The following is a 19,800-nucleotide window of genomic DNA, read 5'->3' on the forward strand; positions in this document are numbered from 1 at the left end:
CGGGAAGGAGAGGGAGTCTGCGAAAGTGGCGGACGGGGACAACCGCTTAAAGGGGAAGCGATCTGTGAACCAACAGCTGCAGCCCCGAGTCGCCCGAAACCGGGACTTGGAACAAAACACCCCAGTAAGAGCCGGCCCGAAAACGAGTACGAGAGTGGGGGATGAGCGAGAGAGAATCGAGACTTCAGACCTAAGGATGCACGTCTGCGGGCTGGACAAGGGGACCCCGGAGTCGGGGTGACTCCCTCGCCCTGGCCAAGGCGCACGTCCAGGAGGACACCCGGCTCTTCAGCTGGCGCCGGGCCCCTCTGCAGCGGCCGGGGGGAAGGAAGTCGGGCCCGACCCGGAGAGCAGAGCCGGTGCTTGAGCTCCGTTCCTTCTGCCGCGCGCTTGGGGCCGGTCCGGAGCGTCCCTGAGCCCGTCCCCGTGGGCCTCCCTCCCGGCCCCGGCGCGCGCCCTCTGCGTCCCGCTGATCCGCCCGTGGCCTGTTGTGGTGGTCGTGCGCCCTTCGCGTCCGTCCCGTCGCGGCTCGTGGAGGCGCCCGCCGTCGCGTACCTGTGCGCCTGCGGCTTTGTTCCCCTTCTTCGTCTCTCTGCGCCCCTTCCCGGCTGCCCCCGAGACTGCATGTCCTCTGTCGCCAGCTCTGTGCGAGCCCTTCACAGGCTGACCCGCCTCGGTGCGCGCCACCCCCGGGCTCCCCGAGAGCAGAGGCCCCGGAGCTCGGCCCCTGAAGACCGTCGAGGCTTGGGGAGGAGGCCAAAGAGGAAGATGGAAAGGCTTCTGCCGGGGGCCGCGAATCTTCCATCAGACGAGATGCGCGATCCCCTCCTCCCACCCTGTCCATGTGTCTAAAATCTCACTCTGCCTGCATCCCCAACCTCTGATGCCACCTCCTCCAGGAAGCCTCCCCACGGCTGTCTGCTCCCAGCTCTGGATGCAGGAAGCAGTTTTCCTGCCTACCAGTTCTTAAACTTGACTGTGCCTAAGATCCTGGGAAAGCCTCTTAAAAATGCAGATCTCTGAATCCCAGCCCAAGAGATCCCTCCCTATTCAGCAGGTGTGCGGAGGAGCCCCGAGGCTGGATTTTTAAGAACAGAACGCGCTCACAGGTGCACCAAGGACCTCCCAGTCCTCCCTCGCAGCTGCCATGCTTCGCACAATGCCGACTTCCAACACCCGCTCTTCAAATCTAAGTTCCGGAGCCTGCTTTCCGGTGACTTTGGGCAGTCACACCTCTGAATCTCAAGTTTCTTCTTTGAAAAAATGGCTCGAGTATTAAGGGGTCCTGTCTTACTTCTGTAAGACGCACCTGAGGTCCACCTGCAGTGAAATGGTTTAGAACCTAAAAAACTGAGGAAGATGACGGTCGCTCTTGTCAGTATGTCTTGCTGCCCCGCAGAGAAGAGAAGCCCCGCACCCTGTCTGAGCTGGGGCCTCTCACGGAGCCCTCCTAATGATTCGCCTTATTACGTATATACCTGCCCCCAGAAGTTGTTTTCCTGCAACAAGTTAATAATAAAACTTCATAGCAGAGATGGGAAAGAGATTTATTTCTCACGGGGTCTTTTTATACCTTCAGAAATGTGTAGCCTGTCCCTCTATGACGTATCCTGAAGTAGTGATTACAGCAATAAAGTCTTCAGTCACAGTGAATTGAACAGACAGTTAATTTGGTTCCCTCCTGAAATCCCGCTAAACCGTCAATAAGGGCCCATTTATGGACAAGGCAGTAAAGATCATTCTGAAAAGATTTTAGCCCCCAAAGATGGGAGAGGGGGTCACTGGATCCCCGCGGCCAGACTTGGGCAGGGGGAAGCCGGTGGCTGGTGGGGCGTGCCCTGGGGAGCTGAGAGCCACGCCAGCCCTGGGGAGCGGTGAGAATCCGTCTGATCTGCTGTGGAAGCCTCCAGAGGCTCAGGAGTGCTGCTGCAAGGACCTCTGCAAGTGAAGAAGGGAAGGAAGGGAACAAAAACGAAGACTGGTTAAAAATAAACAGATCCAGGGGCACCTGGGTTTCTCAGTCCTTAGGCGTCTGCCTTCAGCTCCGGTCGTGATCCCAGAGTCCTGGGATCGATCCCCACATCGGACTCCCTGCCCCGGGGGAGGCCTGCTTCTCCCTCTCCCACTCCCCCAGCTGGTGTTTCCTCTCTCACTGTGTCTCTCTCTGTCATGTAAGTAAATAAAATCTTTTTTAAAAAAGAGAGAGAAAGAAAGAAAAAAGAAACAGACCCGGGGTGCCCGGCTGCTCTGTCTGTGGGGTGTGGGACTCTGGATCTGGGGGTTGAGTTCGAGTCCCGTACCCAGTGCAGAGCTCCCGTACCATAAAATCTTAGAAAAAAGAAACAGCTCCTATATCCCCTCCCCCACTCCATGCTGGTGGGAGACTGCCTCTCCCCAACCTGCCAAAAAAATCAAAGTTTTTTTTTCCCCCTTTCCCTTTCCTTCAGGGACTGAAACAGAGGGTTTCGGTTGGGGGGAAACCAGGCACAGGGACAGAGGCACTGCTTGGAAAAGAGGAGAATTAGAGCAGTATGCACAGGGAATATGAAGACCGTGCCCTATTTCTTCCAGAAGACTGGCCACCGGGCCTTTGTCCTCCAGGCCAGACACGGGGAAAATCTATTCAGCCTGAGAGCAGAGATCCTGGAGGGAGTGTGGCTTCAGGGATCCCCCCACCAGCTCTCCAGCCACACAAGCCCACCTGTGAGGCTCCAAGTTAAGCTGCAAGTTCTTGCCCACAGGGAGAAGATGGCCTTTTGGTCCCTCACTCTTAAACAGGAGCAGCACCAAGGATTACATGCCGAGGAAAGTCCCCAACAGGAGGGACAGAGACAGAGCCAACAACCGGAAAGAGAGAAAGTGCAGGCAGAAGAAAACTAAAAGTCCTATCAATCATTTGCCCAGATAGACAAGAGAAAATACTGGATCCGTGAAACAAAACAAAATACCATAAAAAGTAACATGCGGGAGCCCCTGGATGGCTCAGTTGGTTAAGCATCCGACTCGTGATTTTGGCTCAGGTCATGACCTCAGGGTGCTGAGATGGAGCCCTGCGTCGGGCTCTACGCTGGGTGTGGAGTCTGCTTCAGATTCTCTCCGAAGGAAAGGTAACATGCAGAAAGGTACTCTAAAAAAGGTAACATGCAGACAATATAATAGAGCTCCTGAGACATAAAAATGTAAAAGCATAAATAAAGTTCTCACTAGGAGCGTTGGATGACACAGGAAAACCAGAGAACATCCCGGAAAGTCCAACATCTGCGTAATACGAGTTCCAGAAACAGAACAGAGAGGAAAGCGAGAAATCACAGACGGGAGGAACTAAGAACAAGGAATTTTCTTTTTAGGTGACCTCTATGCCTAACGGGGACTGAACTCACAGCCCTGAGATCTGGAGTCACGTGCTCCACCCACTGAGCCAGCCCCGTGTTTACAGAAAACTCCCCCAGACCTGAAGGACAGGAGTTTTCAGACTGAAAGGTCTACCAGCTGCTCCACATAACGGATAGAAACTGACTGGCACCGTCCCGAAATTTCAGAACACTGGAGACCAAAAGAAGATCCTACGTTCTTCTGAACCCAAGACACGGCCGGGTCCGGAAAGAACACCTGCAGACTTCCTAACAGGACACCCTGGAAGCCAACGGCGGGAGCCAGACCTTCAGGACTGTGCAGGAACAACCCTTCCAGCCTAGAATGCGACAGCCGGACCACCAGTCACGGGGGCGGGGAGCATGAAGACATGTTCACACATGGGGGGTCTCAAACAATCTCCGTTGTGAGCACCTTTTCTCAGGAAGCTATTAGAGGATCAAAAACCTGGGTTGGGGGGGCATAGTAAATCATGAAAGAGAAACACCTAGAATTTAAAATATGGACCGTGCCACACAGAGGGGGTGGGGCCCAGGGAGCAGCGGAGGGAGGTGGGGGGGTGTGTGGCTGGTGTCCCCCTCCTCCGCGCGGCCAACAGTCTGGTTCGGGACGGAAGGCTGTAGGAGTCGAGTCAGCAAGAATTTCAAATTGATGGTGTATCAGAGGCATCCAAATATTTTGAGAAGAGTTGGAAATAGTAGATTTGTGGCTAATTTGATGAACGAGAACCTAGAAAAACAAACAAACAAAAACAAAAATAGTTAACAACTTAGGGAAAACAGAGGGTTAAGCATAAGAGAAGACATAGTCACGGCTCAGATGTCGGCGATATGTGAACACTGTGAAGACAACAGAAATTATCCTGTACTCTACCGGGATGATGGAAATTTGGGGGACAGGACGAGTCCGTGCAGCCGAGATGGACGGAGGGAAGAGCGAAACATATTCCAGAAGGTTCTGTCAATGGATAATGCCACACCTGGAGAAATCAAGATGCAGCCGTAACAGCATGTTGCTTAGAAATATGGAATTAAATCACCAAAAATTAGTTAAAGTACTTTGCGTGTTGAATGTTGCTGTCTCTGGAGAGGGAATATAGAAAAGTGCATGCTGGGACCACTGTTTTGGATGAAAACTTCGAGAACCCTGTTTCTCTGAACCCTGTGCATCCAGGACTCGACTCAGTGCATGGAAGTGGAGTGACCGTAACCCCTGGTTGGCTCTTTATGTCCTTTCATTGTTGGTCCACACGGGCCCCTCTTCGATTTATCCATTGAAAAGTGTGGGGTCACCTGGGTGGCTCAGTTGTTAAGCGTCTGCCTTTGGCTCAGGTCATGTTCCCAGGGTCCTGAGATCGAGCCCCGCGTTGGGCTCCCTGTTAGCAGGAAGCCTGCTTCTCCCTCTCCCACTCCCCCCACTTATGTTCCCTCTTGCTGTCGCTCTCTGTCAAATAAATAAATACAATAAAGTACAAAATTAAAAAAAAAAAAGACAAAAATATGTACGTATGTAATCAGCCCGCACATACTCACCAGCCACCCGCTCCCGCTGACCCGTGCTATCCCGGGCTCCCCGGCCCCGTCGCGCTCCCCACTTCCCCCGACACTAGTGTCTACTGTCCTGAAAACTTTCCTGTGTCTATACAGTTTTTCCACATCCATATGTACTCCTGAAAACATACTGGTCATTCGCAGCTGTTTCTAACTTTAGCAAAAGGGTATCAAGCTGTAATGACTCCTTTCTCACTCATAAACCCCTCAGGGTTATCCACGTCGAGCGTTGCCTGTTATTTTTTCTGTTTTGAAATTCCTTCCCGTGAATATACAATTTATCTATCCTTCCCCCTGCTGACGAGGGCTTGAACCGCTCCTCGGTTTTGTGGCTAGGAACGAGGGCTGTGATGTCCTTTCTCTCTGTCCCCGAGCACACACACACACACAATGGCTTCTCTTGTGTGCCCACTTGGGAGTGGAAATAATGGGTCACAGAATATGGGAAAGTCAGACCTTACAACTTGCTGCCAACTGATTTCCAAAGCGACACAGAAGTGACCCCAACCTCCCAGCGCTGGTGTTGCTGTCGGGCTTGTGAATTTTTGCCTGTGGGACAAGCACATGTGGTCCCCTAGCGTGGTTTTGATTAGAGGTTTGTGCATCACTAATGAGACTATCTTCTCATGTGTATGGGCATTATATATATTTCTTTTCTCTTATGTGAAAGTCTTGACCCTGTATTTGCCTGGCTTTCAACTGGGTTGCTGGTCCTTTCCTGATTTTATGTGTTGTTTGTATAGATAGGCTTGACATTATTGGGTTGGTGGGTTTGCATGAATATTTTGAAAAAACAAATCGACGTACCAAAAACTAAAGGAGGGAAGGTGAATTTGGAGTGAGAACACTAGAAGCTTCCAAATTGGAACATAAAGTTGGGGCAGAGCCGGGGTGCGACAGCGACCCAAGGCTGGAGCCCAAGCTATGGACAGCCTCCTGTCGTGTTCGTCTCCAGACCTACGCCAGTCCCCCTTGAGCAGACTCACACGGCACCTAACAACGTCCGAGGAGATGTGTGAGGGCGAAGGAATGAGTCAGTAGGCGAATGAATGAAGCCCCAAGCCACCAACTATGTGGTGGCGGGAATGGCTTTGCAGCACCTCACTGCCTTCTGTCCCCACAGAGGCCACCATCAGCCACACCGCCGTAGGGCCAGGCCTGCCTCCATGCTTGGAAGGGTGCGGTCTCTCTCCGGAGGGAAGAACAGGGAGTGAACCCGGCAGGGCTCAACCTCATCAGGCCGGGAAGTGACCGTGACTCCTCCTCACCCCTCGCCGGCCGGGCTCTCCTCCTCCCCAGGCTTCTGTTCCTGGTGTCAGTGAGAAGGGAGTCTGCGCGCACAGGATGACAGCTCCAGTGATTCCGTCGCCCCAACCCTGGCCCCAGACCTCCTTCCTTTGAGCCCCAGGGACTCAGGGGAAAGCAGACTGACCTGCGGTTCGTGGCCGTACAGAGCGGCGGGTTTCATGTCTGACCCTGGGCACCCCTGTCTGTAAGCGGCCAGGTCGCTGCCTGCACTACCGGTCAGCGAGCTCCAGCGAAGACCGTGGCTGTGACGGGCCTTGTACGTCTTTCATTCTGCAAACTGAAGAGAAAAATGGGGAGAGACCCTTCCTGCAGGATGAGCTGAAACGTGGGCTCTCGCGTTCGCTACAGCAGGTGTCACGGGGAGAGAGGGGACACCTAACAGCCCAAGGGCAGGGGCTGGTTAAGGAACCTGCAGCCCAGCAGCAGGTGGGCACGTGACAGAGCCTCCTGACGAAGCCCAAGCTACACGCAGGCAGCAAGAGAAAGTGCAGGGCCCTGCGCCGGGGAGGCTGTGATTTCTGGGCACCAAATAGCTCTGCGTTTGCTTGAAAGTCATATAGAGAGGATACGACTGGAAGATGCGTAAAGGTTGGTCCTATCTTTGGTCTCTAAGAAGAAAAGTGGGGCAGCTAGGAGAGACAGGTGCCATGGAGACTGCTTTTCTCAAAATCACCTTCCTTATCCCTGAAATCTTGTATCATGTGCCCCGTACTAATAACTTACCAAGGAAATTAAACTGAGTTTTAAAAACGGCGATGCAGGCCTCCTGGGGATCTCGAGGTGCTCTAGCCCTTCTCGCTCTGGAAGGTGCACGGTCTCTCCCCTGAGAGCTACGGAGCTGTCACCACTGCCACACTTGGGGAGAGCGGAGCACCCCATGGCCTCGGCGGCCGCCCTACAGGAAACACACCCGCAGCAGGGGCCAGGCTGTGTGCTCTCCCCTGACCTGCTGATCCCAGGCCCCCTCCGCTTCCATGCCATTGCCTGAAGAAGCTTCCAGAAGTTCACGTTTCTCTCCTGTCCCAACCCTTTAATGGCTCCCAGTGTCAACTAATTAAATATAGATTCTAGGCACTCGGGCCCATGCATTAGGGTTTTTTTTTTTTTTTAAAGATTTTATTTATTTATTTGACAGAGAGAAATCACAAGTAGATGGAGAGGCAGGGAGAGAGAGAGAGGGAAGCAGGCTCCCTGCTGAGCAGAGAGCCCGACGCGGGACTCGATCCCAGGACCCGGAGATCATGACCCGAGCAGAAGGCAGCAGCTTAACCCACTGACCCACCCAAGCGCCCCCATGCATTAGGTTTTGTTTTGTTTTTAAGTAAGCGCTACACCCAACACGGGGCTTGAACTCTCTACCTTACGATCCAGAGTTACATGCTCTACCCATTGGGCCAACCAGGTGCCCCCCCCATTAGTAATATTTCAATTCTTCAGCTGACTCTAATGTAGACCTCAAGGGGAAAGCCATTGCCTTGGAGCTGTGCTGTCCGAGAAACCTTCTGCGAGAACAGACACGTTCTGTGTCTGGCGCCTGGCACACCGGCCTCCAGCCACGCGAGGTGACCCCGAGCACCTAAGTGTGGCCGGAGCGACTGAGGAACTGAACATGGAATCACACTTCATGTTAACCCGTTTAAGTTCACATTAAGCACAGTCTTAGAACGTGAATCCAATGATTGTCACGTTTTGTAAAACAGAGCCCTCTTTTTAAAAAAATATTTCTTTAGGGGCGCCCGGGTGGCTCAGTCGGTTAAGCGTCTGCCTTCAGGTCAGATCAGAATCCCAGGGATTGAGTCCTGAGTCAGGGCACCGGTTCAACGGGGAGCCTGCTGCCCCCTCTCCCTCTGCCGCCCCCCCCACGCTCTCTGGCTCCGTCTATCACATAAATAAATAAAGTCCTTAAAAACATATTTCTTTATTATGAAGGCCGTTAGACGTATGGAGGAGTTGTAACACATGGACGTTTTCCGGAAAAACAGCTACTATTACACCAGCAGCAAACAGCTATCGCCCCGCAGCCACCGACCCGCGGGCCCCGCGTCTAAGGGCTCCCATGGAGCACACACATGCATGGATTCTTGGACGTCCCTCCCCACAGGAGGGTTACTAATTTGAGGCGGGTCATGGTCTGTCAGTGGTGGGGCTGGGAGTCAAACATGAGCTGAGCCAGCCACCTCCCCCAACGCCCGCCGCGGCAGCAATCCCCGCCGGATCGGGCCCAAGGCCAGTGCCTGCGCAGCTGGGTGCAGAGGAGTCCACTTTCTCAAAGTACGCGCCACGGAAAGTGTAGAAGGAGCGTAAATACAGCGGCTGCAAACCCAGCAGGGACTGCCTATGCTCCAGGCTCTGCTCGGAACACTCTAGATACATGTATTCATTTATTTAACAATTTTATTTATGTATTTGAGAGAGAGATAGAGCACAGGAGCAGGGCAGAGGAAGAGGCAGAAGGAGAAGCAGACCCCCGCAGAGCAGGGAGCCCAACCCCAGGACTTTGGGATCAACCCCCCCCCCCCCCCCCATGGAAGGCAGATACCCAACCAATTGAGCCGCCCAGGAGCCCCCAGGTACATTTATCAGTGCCTGTCCCTTCACAAGCCCTCTTTACAGACATGTAGACTGAGACTTGGGGGTTAGGTAGCTCCGCTAGGATCCCATGGCCGGGAGGGGCTTGGACGAGGCCACTGGACCGCTTGGATGCCCTAGTAAAATGCATAAATACACATATCCCCTCTTTTACATCCGAGGGGAGGGGTCAATGCAGACCCATTTTGCAAACCGCTGGTCTGAACAACCCACTCTACCTCCCCTGTTCCAGAGGCTAACGGGGTGGGGTGGGGGACTTCACACAGAGCCGAGCACCGGAGCTGAGCCCCTAACTTGGGAGCCTAGGGGAAGGCAACTGAACTTTCTCTTGAACCTACAGAGCGTCTGAGGTTTTCAGAGGGCCGGGCTCCTCTGCCCTTCACACGACACCCCACAAGGTAATAATCTGTATCACGGTTTTATAGTGGAAGAGAATTTGGTTTAGAAATTCTATCCAAGTCGTTTGCCAAAAGCAAGATTCAAACCAGTTTCCTTGACATGCTAACCCGGGTGGTTTCCACCAGGCCACACTGCCCCTTCCCCTAGCACCCTGAGCACCAGCACTCTGGCTTCCCTTTAGGGACACTAAGGACCCCACCATGCCCATGACCTTGGCCCTCCAGAGAGAGGCTTCAGAACCCTAGTGTGGGGTCTGCCCTCACAGTCTCCTCTGCAGCAGGGCCCCAAGTCCCCTGACTTCTGTCCTGATCCCCCTCCCACACACAAGTTGAACCAAACACCAGCATCCACAGAATGATTTCACGGACACATCTGTGAATTGGTTCCAAGCTGGGCTGGGAATCTGGGGGTCTGTGACCTGTGCGTTTTCCATCCCACTGCTCAAATGGGGGTCCAAAGCAGAAGCCCCACCTTGGGGCTTGTTGGAACGGCAGCTGCCCCCAACCATACTGAGCTAGATTCTGCTTTTCAGGAGGATTCCCAGATGACTCGTGGTTCCTGGGCCCATTTAAGCGTGCAGGGCAGTAAGTTCCAAGAGACTCCCAGGGGAGGTCGGCTCAGCCGCACCCCCCCCCCACCCCTGCCTGTAATTGAGCTTGGTGGTGCTGTTAGGGCCAGCTGTGAGGTGGTTGAGGATGTTATTGTAGGGAAAACTTGGATATTAAATTGCAACCAAAGGCGGGTGGGGGGGTGGTAGTGGATTACTGCAACAAAGGGAATCCTGATAGTTTCTCGCAGCCAGCATCTGCCGGTGGGTGGACTGGATGGCGGCCCGAGAGACTTGCGGAAGGGTTCGGAGGCCTTGCGGCTACCTGTTGGGACGCAGCGGTGCGGAGAGATGGGGCTCTTGGGGGCTGCACTAGATTGGAGAACAGTTTAGAACACGTTTGTTGCCTATCTCTAACACCGGCCTGGACACTTAAACGAAATATATTGGGGGACAGAATTTACTGAGACAGCCTTAGGAACCTGTGACAAGACTCTGCTAACAACAAGAACAGAGAAAAGGGCAGGATCACAACCACCACACTGACAGCAGTTCATGCCGGAACGCCCTGCCGCGCAATAACCGAAACCTGGGAGCTGTGTTGCAACAAGCTCTGAACTGAAACACATCGGCAAGTCTGCGGCTGAGGCCATGCCTGGCTCTTTCATTGCACCGGGAGTGTCCGTTTGCGACAGGAGCGCCTGTGGACAGGGCCAGAGGGATTCCTATTACAAGGGGGAACTATGCCGAGAGGCCACACTGTTATGAAAGCAAAACCCGTGAAATGCATTGCCCTAAGGACGGAACGCATACCAGCAGCCAGCTGGTTCGACCAAGCGGAGCAGGGTCAGTTAACACGGAGCAGCCATCCCATGCCTCCCAAGTCTGGGTCAGGAAGGGGGCTCAAGGAATTTCAAGGGGTCCCTGTTCTCAGGAGCGGGGTGTGGACCTGGGCCTTTGGCTACATCCTGGGCTTCCTTGCAGGAAGACTTTGCATATGCTTTGAAGTGCATCGGTTAGAAAAGCATGCATGCCTATTTTACCTATTCAAATCCAGAACATGCAGTTGCAAAATTTTAAGGATCTCAGAAGCGCCGTAAGAGATCCAAATGTCTTCTTTTTTTTTTTTAATTTTTAAAAAAGATTTTATTTATTTGACAGAGATCATAAGTAGGCGGAGAGGCAGGCAGAGAGAGGGGGGGAAGCAAGCTCCCGGTTGAGCACGGACCCGGATGTGGGTCTGGATCCCAGGACCTTGAGATCATGACCTGAGCCGAAGGCACAGGCTTAACCCACTGAGCCACCCAGGCGCCCCAAATATCTTATTTCTAAGAGACCATAGGTGCCTGGATTTCAGCAAATCCCAGAAGTAATTACTACAGTTCTGTTTGGCTTAATGGGAAAAGACCTGAGTTCAAGTTTTGGCTGCACCCCTTGTCATCCTAGAAGTCGGACTTTAACGGAATACGGAATCCAGCAGAATCCCTCATTCTCCGACGCCAGCTCCAAGTCACCACCTCTGTGAAGCCTTCCCAGATTCTGCCCCATTCCCCCTCTCCCTCCCCAGAGAGGCATTGTCCGGCTCCCCGGCCTTCACAGTGTGGTTTACTGGAGGTTAGGGGTTTACTGGCCTTGTGCGGTGTCCCCCCCCCCACCCCACCCCCGAGAACAGGGACCGTCTTTGCAGGCTCAGCGGTGGCGGAGCGCAGACCGCCTTTGCCAGGAAGTAGCGCCCAGAACGTGGCCGCTCTGTGCCACGAGCCCTCCGACACCTCCCGACTCCCAAAGTCGAGCCTCTCCCCTCTGCCGAGGCCGCTCGGACCCCCGGGCGTCTGCACGTCGGTGCCCCGCAAGCACTGGGGGACACGGAGGGGGCGAAGGGCAGGGAGAGCCCGCGCGCACAGGGACTCCCGCGGCCGCGTCGGGCCCCGCGTGCGAGCGCCCGCCCCGGGCCAGGGGAGGGGCGCCAGGCCGCTCCGTCCAGCCGGGCGCCAGCTCCTCCCGGCGGGCGTGCGGGCGGGCGCCCCCCGACAGCCGCACACAAAGCCCGCTCGGCCAGCTCGGCGCTCGACTCCTCACGCCTGTGCCGCCGCGCGCCGCCGGGCGGCCCCGGGTTGGGCGTCGGGCCGCGGCAGGCCCGGGGCGTCGAGCGCCGCGCGCATCGAACCGGCGCGGGGGGGGGGGGGGGGGGGGGGGGGGGGGGGAGGGGGCCGGCGGGGGAGGAGGAAGAGGCCTCGCGCCGAGGAGGGAGCAATTGAATTTCAAACACAAACAACCGCACGAGCGCGCAGCACCGCGCCGCCGCAGCCGCGCCCGCCCCGTCCGAGCGGCGCGGGCGCACAGCCGTGGCCGCGCCGGAGCTGGGGCCGGGGGCCGCCATCGAGGCGGGGGCCGCGCGAGGGCCGGAGCGCAGCGGCGCCGCCACCGCCGCGCGCGCAAACTTGGGCTCACGCTCGCCGGCGCGGCGCGGAGCCCGGGGCGCCCGGAGCCCCGCCATGTCGCGCTCCAACCGGCAGAAGGAGTACAAGTGCGGGGACCTGGTGTTCGCCAAGATGAAGGGCTACCCGCACTGGCCGGCCCGGGTGAGCAGCGCGGCCCGCCGCCCCGGCCCCGGGCTGGGTTGCGTAACAGCCGGGAGGACGCGGGCGCCCCGCGCGGAGGGGCGCGGGCGGGGGGCGGCCGAGTCGCCGGCTCGCTGCGAGCGTGTCCGCGCCCCCCCCCCCCCGCCGGTTACATAATGGTGGGGGCGGGGGGCCCCCCCGAGGCTGGCGGCGTGGGGCGCGCGGCCTGGGCTGGGGCCGTCGGGAACCCCTCCCGGGCGCCCGGGGACCCCCTTAGAGACCCCCGGTGTCGTCCCTAATCGCTGCCCCGGTCGGACCCCGCTCGCACCGAAAGGTAGCAGGAGGGTCCCCGCCGGGGAGGGCCGAGTGGAGGCGGAGTTCGCTGCTGGAAAACTTTGGTTCGGGGCGGCCGAGAGAGGTCTGAAGTTGGGAGGGTCGAGGAGTGTTTGGGGGCGGCGTAAGAGGGGATCTGCCTGGCTCGGAAGTTCTCCGCCAGGACCCCTCGCCCCGCAGCGCCACAAAAGTGTTCCTCCATATGCTGGCAACTCAGGCGGGGGCTGGGGGTGGCACGGCCCTGGGAGGCCGGGGGGTGCAGTCCAGGCTGCCTCTTCCTGGAGGCGGGGTGGGGGGGCCCGAGCGGCTGCTCCCCCTCGGATAGGATCCTCCCGCCACAACGGCCGGGTCTGCCATGTGGTTGAGTCAGCCCGCCAGTACGCGCCTCCCCCCCCCAGCACCTGGCCAGGTGGGAGGGTGGGGCCCGAAAGCCCAACCTGGTGTGTGCATCAGGTTTCCCCTAAGGACTGGGTCAGCTCAAATAAGGGGAGGGGGGGAGGGAAGTTGCTGGAGGAGGTCGGGGGTGTCACGGGTGGGGGGGGCAGTTGTCTCTGGCAACTTCAAAGTTGGTCTGAAGAGGCCTTTGGAACTGGGGGGGGGGGGGGTGTGTGTGACTGTCCCCTGGAGGTAGGACTCGGGAGAACCGAATAGGAGGGCAGAGAGCAGTGGGCAGTTTCCAGGCCAGGGGGCCAAGAGCAGACGGGCCTCCAGGCTTCTGGTTCCTCTCCACGTGAGTCTGTGCCCTTAGGGTTGCAGACCCCACTGGAGCTGGGGAAAATTGCCCCAGCCTCCGCTGGACCTAGTTCGGGTGGCCAGGCCAACTTTGGGGGCGACTTAGGCCCCTTCCTCACTCTGTACCCTCTTTTGAGCAGCGTGTGTAATCTCGTGTCCCTTGAGCTCCTTGTTCCTTGAAACTTCTAGACGTCCAGCCTGTGAATGGAAGGAGAAGTGGGGCTCTCCCAGCTTTCAGGGCCTCCCAAGAGCCTGGGCCCTGGGGGGTGCTGGAAGCAGCCACCCAGCCTGGTGTGCCCATGGTGTGTGTGACGTGTGGACCGTGGTGTACTTTACCCAGCACCTCTGACCCGTCCGGCTTCTTGGCCCGGACGCCAAGGCCCTGTTGGGCCCCGCAGGAACTGAACCCAGGTCTTTACTGCTCCTACCTCCTGGGGTGGGACAAAGTCTGGAGGCTGGCCCAGGCCCCAGGGAGGGGTGCAGCTGGAATGTGGGTTGCGGGGAACCGGATCAGGGAAGAGAAGGGAGGGGGACACGGGCCCACATTGCGCCCCATGAGGTAGAGCTTCGGGGTGAGGCTAGGTTGGGGATGCCCTCTGTCTTGTCTTCACTCTGGATCTCCAGGACAGAAGGTGGGGACAGGATGAGGCCTGGACCTTGGAGATAAGAGTTTGGCTTGAGGAGGGCAGGTCAGACTGGATGGAAAGAAGGTGCCACCCTAAGCCTGTGTTCTGGCTTCTGTGACATCAGGGGAATGGTCCACCCAAGGCTTTTACCTCCCAGATGAATCCCCCTGGCACGTGGAGAGAACAGACCAGTCCGTGCCTCCTCCTCGTGCTGGGATGCTGCCTTAGCCCCCCGACGGACAGAGTCTGAAGGGGCCCGGCCCCTCCTGAGAGGGAGGAGTGTGGGGCCCTCATGGACAGCCCCACCTAATCTAAGAGACCGAATCCTCAGCCATGGCGAAGGGCCTGCTTCTGGGGAGGACGGCTGACTGGGGATGAGGCGGGGAGAGGCCCAGCCAGAGGGGCCACGTGGTCGGCAAGACCTGCCTGGAGTGGAGGATGACTCCATCTTAACCTTCTCCGTTCCCTCTTCCTCCTGCTTGACTTCTTGGGGGATCTCCAAGCACTTAGCAGTTAACCTCCAAGACTCAGGGATTTTTTTCCTCCCAGGTTCCTTCCTCCTCTCTGCTTCCTGTTTCACAATCCCAGAAAACCTGAGCAGCCAGAGGGCCTCACCCAGCTCACTCCCCCTGCCCCCTCCCCCACGGCTAGGCCCTACCTTCTCTTTTCTGTCACACTTTCCCGGCCCCAACTGTCTCCTGCCCCAGATTTTCTGGTTCCTGGGTCAGGTCGGGCCTGGCCCTGGGTGTGGTGGTCAGAACCCTGGCTGGCAGGCTGTGTGGGCTTAGCCTTCCCTGCTGCCTTCCTCCGTGTCGGCCAGCCGCCCTGGGCTGGCCCTGGGCTCAGCTTGATCTGAGGCTGGGGAGTCGCCTGCTTTCCGCACCTGGGAGCTTCAGCTCCCTTGTCAGACCTCAGGGTGGCCGTGGGCTCTGGGAGGACACGAGTCATGTGCTCGGCTCGGTGTGATGCAGCGAGCGCCGAGGGCTGGGCCTGGAGTGGATGCACCTTCTGGATTCCCGGTGTGGCTGAGAAGCCTTAGAGCCCCAGCCCCTGTTGGCCAGTGTGTTGGGGGGGGTGCAGTGGGGTCCCCAGCCCGCCTCTGGCCCCACCCTGACCCACTTAGCCTTGAGTCACTTGTTCTGAGTCACAGCCTGGATATAAAGCCTGGGAGACGTATGTCTGTATTGGGGGTACAGGCCTCCCCTGAGACCTCATGTCCTCTATGTGGAGGAAGAACCGCCCTTTGCTTCAAAACTCAAGAAACGACGTTTTCTTTGTGGCTTCAAGGATGGAAGGGACTTTTCCCCGTGGGGGCGAGGGGCTGGGACCTGCATTAAGTGGAAGGAGCACCCTCTCCTGGCACCTCCCGCACAGGAACCTGCCAGCCAAGGGGAGGCGGGGGTGGGCTTGGCCCTGTTGGGGTAGGTGCCCACCTGCCCAGGCCGCTGGCTGCGGGTCTTCCAGACCCACCCTTTATGTGGAGGGTCAGCAGGGCAGCTGTATCTGACTATCGTTCTGTTTTTAATTCCCATCCATTCTTTTGTTTCTCCTCCGCCCCTGCGGCTGGGCAGCTGGTGGCTTCCTGGGTCCCCCGGCACACTGCTGAGCTGCCTCTGACTTCGCTGCCCGTGGCCTCCCATGGCCTCCCATGGCCCTTGCCTGGGAGCAGCCCTGCCCTGGCTGTGCTCCTTGGGAGAACTTCTGGCCCCTCCTTTCCTGAGCCTCAGTTTCTTATTTCGGCCCTCCAGCAGGTTGACACCGCGGCTCAGGTGTGACCACCAAGAATGCAGAGCGCAAGGTTCCCTGCTCTGCTCCCAGCCAGACCCTTTGCTCCCCAGCCCTGTCCCTTGTTTCTGGGGCTGAGATCCTAGAGAGGAGGCCTAGGCCTTCTGCTATTGTCCTGAGCCTTTCTCTGGGGACCTCTAAGCCTTGGAGGCTCCCATTTTGTTTTTTGCTTGCCTCCCTCTGAGAGGGGGTGGGGAGCTGGCTGGTCACAAGACCCAGGTGTCCCGGCCGGGAACGGACTCCTCCTGCGCCTGCACCCACGGGCTGGCTTCCTGAGAAGGGCCTGGGCCCTCCAACCCCTAGCTGTGGTTTCAGGCTGCGGCCCGGGACCCAGGTGCCAGACTCCAGGCTCGGGGGTGGGGTGTGTTAGTGTCCCCTCCTCCCCAATCGGGAGAGAGGGCCTGGGGGGGAGGGGTGGTCACATTCCTGGTTGCTGAGTGGCCCCGGGGGGCGGGGTGGGTTGTCATGGCGATGGGGATCCTGTGGGGGGGAACTGCGTGCCTTTCCACCCCTGCTATCACACCCCAAGCTCTTGGTCATGGGGAGGGCCCAGTTGGTGCTGGGCCTTCCTGAGGGGAGGAGCCGGACCTCTGTCCCCAGAGGCCACAGGGCAAGGGGGGAGGTGCCCAGGGACCTGAAGGCTCCATGCCTGGAGCAAGATGCCCCCCATTCAGGCCCAGGGCCCCACCCCCTCTCCTGGGTGTGTCTAGCTGGTTTCCAGCCCCCCAGCCTCAGCGGCCCAGGTCAGGCCCGGCGTCCCAGTCTCTGTTAATCACCGCCTGGGCCTGGCCGTCTGGGTCCTATCTGTGCCTGGGGCCCCAGTCAACATGGCCACCTGGCCTGTGTCCGGCGGGAAGCCAGGCTGCTGGGGCGCCTGCAAGTGTTGCTGGGAGTTGTAGTCCTCCCGCGCCTCCGCCTCCAGCTCAGCTTGGCCTGGGCTTCCAGGGCCTGGTCTGGGGAGGCTGGTGGGGCCGCTGCCTGTCCATTTCCCCCACCGCAGACCTCTGCACCTTCCTTGTGCCCGCGGGATGTGGGGGACCAGGGGGTCAAGTCAGGAGACCAACGCAGACCCTCACTAACTTCCCCTGTCATTTTGGGGGGCCTGTTTCCTCCTCTGTAAAACGAGTGTCTCACTAACCTCAAGAGTCTTTCAGAGTGCTCCCCAGAGGCCTGTGGCCTTGTCTTGGCGGGGTGGGGGGGGTGTCAGGTGGGCAGCCCTTGGCCTTGCCCCTCCCCCTCCCCCAGAACTGGCTTGTCTTTACCTGCTGCTCAGCTTCCTGCGGCAGATCTTTGAGCCTGTGCTAGGCCCCTAGCAGGGGGTACAGACAGACGGGCTCTCAGGTCTCGGCTCTCAGGTCTCGGGGCAGGTGCAAGGCTGAGTCCGCATGGGCCGTGCTCAGATACTCCTGCGAGTGACCATGACCCTGGCGCTCTGAAGGAGAGGGGCTGCGCCTTCTGTGAGGGGAAGGCTCCCCAGGACTGAGTGAGTGTGGGAGGCCAGAGGCCAGCGTCTGTCTGGGGAGGAGGGCCCACACCTGAGGGCTGGACTGCGGGCCAGTCCATGGCCATTTAATCCTTACCCACCGGACGGCTTAAGTGCCTTGACAGGCTCCATTTTACAGATGAGGTAACTGAGGTTGGGGACGTTGACTGTGTTGCCCCAGGTCTTCCAAGTATATTGGTGGCAGCATGGGGATTCGGACCTTGGTGCCCGGGAGGAGGCGATTGGGTGGGCCTTCCGGTGAGCCAACGGCACGAAGGGCTCGAGGCAGCACCTCCACGGTGGGCACAGTGGCTTGTAGGCTGGCAGTAGCCCAGCGAGCTCGAGGGGAGAGGTGGCCCTGATTGGGCTGGGCTGTCGGGCCCACGGAGCAGGTCCTGGCTCCAGGCTTCCACGGGGCTTCTTGTCTGACTCTGAACAAAGTCCTGCTGGTTGAAAGGGTTTAAACACCATCTCGGGGATCTCCCGGGCCCGTCTCAGTCTGATTTTACGCAAATGTGTCTTGGAGGCCGGCCTCAGCCCCAGACTTGACCTCAGGACTCCACTCACTGGCTTCTCTCATCTTGCTCCCAGATCGACGAGATGCCGGAGGCCGCCGTGAAATCCACAGCCAACAAGTACCAAGTCTTTTTTTTCGGGACCCATGAGACGTGAGTGAGGGGCTGGAGGTGGGGCGGTCAGCGGCTGATCTGGCGCCCCTCCCGCTGGGGCTGCGCAGCTCACCAGCCAGGGCTCCAGAGCACAGTCTCCCCTCTCTCCCCAGGGCATTCCTGGGCCCCAAAGACCTCTTCCCGTACGAGGAGTCCAAGGAGAAGTTCGGCAAGCCCAACAAGAGGAAAGGCTTCAGCGAGGGGCTGTGGGAGATTGAGAACAACCCCACTGTCAAGGCCTCCGGCTACCAGGTGAGCGGCTGTCCACCCCAGAGACCCCCTGGGAAGCAGGTGTGGCCACTGGCTCCGGAGCCCACAGGACCGGAAATGCTTAGCCTGCAGGAGTGGGGGTAGGGGTGGGGGTGGGGGAGGCCCTGCAGGAGGGGTTGGGGTCAGGGGGTGGGGTGCGTGGCGTGGGGAGGCAAAGACAGGACAGGCGGTAAGTGGGGACAGCCCTTTCCGGGGCCTAGTGTGAGAGTAGGACTCGGCCTGAACTCTTTCCGCAAAGGCTTCCAGGAGGAGGTGCTCCTGAGCCGGGCAGGATGAGGCGGGAGGGTGGGGGGCGGGGGTTGGCGGGGAAAGGGTCCCAGCTCCCTTCGGGGGAAGTTGACCCGAGGTTTTGCCTCCTGCTCCAGCCCTCCCCCCTCCTGCACAGAGCCCTGCCTGCCCGGCCAGTGGGTTTAGCCCGGGGCTAATCCGACAGAGGTGGGTCTCAAATCACTCGTGAGACTGGGCACCTGGGGGCGGGCGGGGGCGAGGTGGGAGAAGGAAGGAGTGAGTGGCCGCGGGCGGGTCCGGGGAGGGGCCCCCTGGGCCCCGCTGGTGCCACTCAGCCCCTCCCGTCTCCGCGCAGTCCGCCCCGAAGAAGAGCTCTGTGGACGAGCCCGAGCCCGAGCCCGAAGCCGCAGAGGGGTACGGCGACAAGAAGGGGAGCGCCGAGGGTAGCAGTGACGAGGAGGGGAAGCTGGTCATCGACGAGCCCGCCAAGGAGAAGAATGAGAAGGGGGCGCTGAAGAGGAGAGCAGAGGACACGCTGGAGGTGACCGGCGCCACCTGGAGCCGCGGAGGGGCCGGGCGGGCAGGGGCACTTCAGGGACATCCTGATCTGGGGGAGACCAGCTCCTAGTCTGGGGTCCCTAGACCCTTCAGCTGGCAGAGGGCTGGGGAAGCGGACAGGGGGTGTGCCCAGGAAGGAGCCTCTCTGGGAGCGGGGGGCTCTGCTAGGTGGCTGGGGTCCTCCCTCTCTGGCCTCAGTGGGCCTCATCTCTGCCAATCCTCCCTAGGACTCCCCTAAACGTCCCAAGGAGGCAGAAGACCCTGAAGGGGAGGAGAAGGAAGTAGCCCCCTTGGAGGGTGAGAGGCCCCTCCCTGTGGAGGTGGAGAACAGCACCCCCTCGGAGCCCAGCTCTGGCCGGGGCCCTCCTCAAGAGGAGGAGGAGGAGGAGGAGGAGGAGGAGGAGGAGGAGGAGGAGGAGGAGGAGGAAGAGGCTGCCAAGGAAGATGCCGAGGCCGCAGGCATCAGAGATCATGAGAGGTGAGGGAGCCCCCTGCCCTGAGGCAGCTGGGCTTGGGGGGGCCCGGCCACCCCTGGAGAGGAGGAGGAGGAGGGCCTGCGGCGGAGGCAGGGTGGGCTCCCCCAGGACGCTGGCCCTGGCTGGGTGTGGCCAGCAGAAGGCCGCCCATAACCCTTCTCCCCTCCAACCCTCCCCCGCAGCCTGTAGCCACCAATGTTTCAAGAGGAGCCCCTGCCCCGTTCCTGCTGCTGTCTGGGTGCTACTGGGGAAACTGGCCATGGCCTGCAAACTGGGAACCCCTCCCCCCACCACCCCCCTGCTCTCCTCTTCCAC

At 59.0% G+C, this 19,800-nt stretch overlaps 1 protein-coding gene across 4 annotated transcripts; it reads left to right on the top strand.

Annotated features, from left to right (window-relative positions):
- Positions 1-12,172: 12,172 nt before the first annotated feature.
- Positions 12,173-19,792, top strand: HDGF (heparin binding growth factor). 4 transcript variants are annotated; one of them, XM_059413626.1, is made up of 6 exons: positions 12,173-12,347; positions 17,877-17,953; positions 18,067-18,205; positions 18,807-18,992; positions 19,237-19,487; positions 19,668-19,792. In XM_059413626.1, the coding sequence occupies exons 1-6, from the start codon at positions 12,261-12,263 to the stop codon at positions 19,672-19,674; spliced, it is 747 nt and encodes a 248-aa protein (XP_059269609.1). In that variant the 5' UTR covers positions 12,173-12,260; the 3' UTR covers positions 19,675-19,792. The 4 variants fall into 4 exon arrangements, with proteins under 4 accessions (XP_059269609.1, XP_059269610.1, XP_059269612.1 ...); XM_059413627.1 differs by lacking the exon at positions 12,173-12,347 and adding an exon at positions 12,522-12,660; XM_059413629.1 differs by lacking the exon at positions 12,173-12,347 and adding an exon at positions 12,720-12,744.
- The last annotated feature ends 8 nt before the right edge of the window (positions 19,793-19,800 follow it).

The sequence above is a fragment of the Mustela nigripes genome, chromosome 10 (assembly GCF_022355385.1).
Source record: "Mustela nigripes isolate SB6536 chromosome 10, MUSNIG.SB6536, whole genome shotgun sequence".
Taxonomy (NCBI): Eukaryota; Metazoa; Chordata; class Mammalia; order Carnivora; family Mustelidae; genus Mustela; species Mustela nigripes.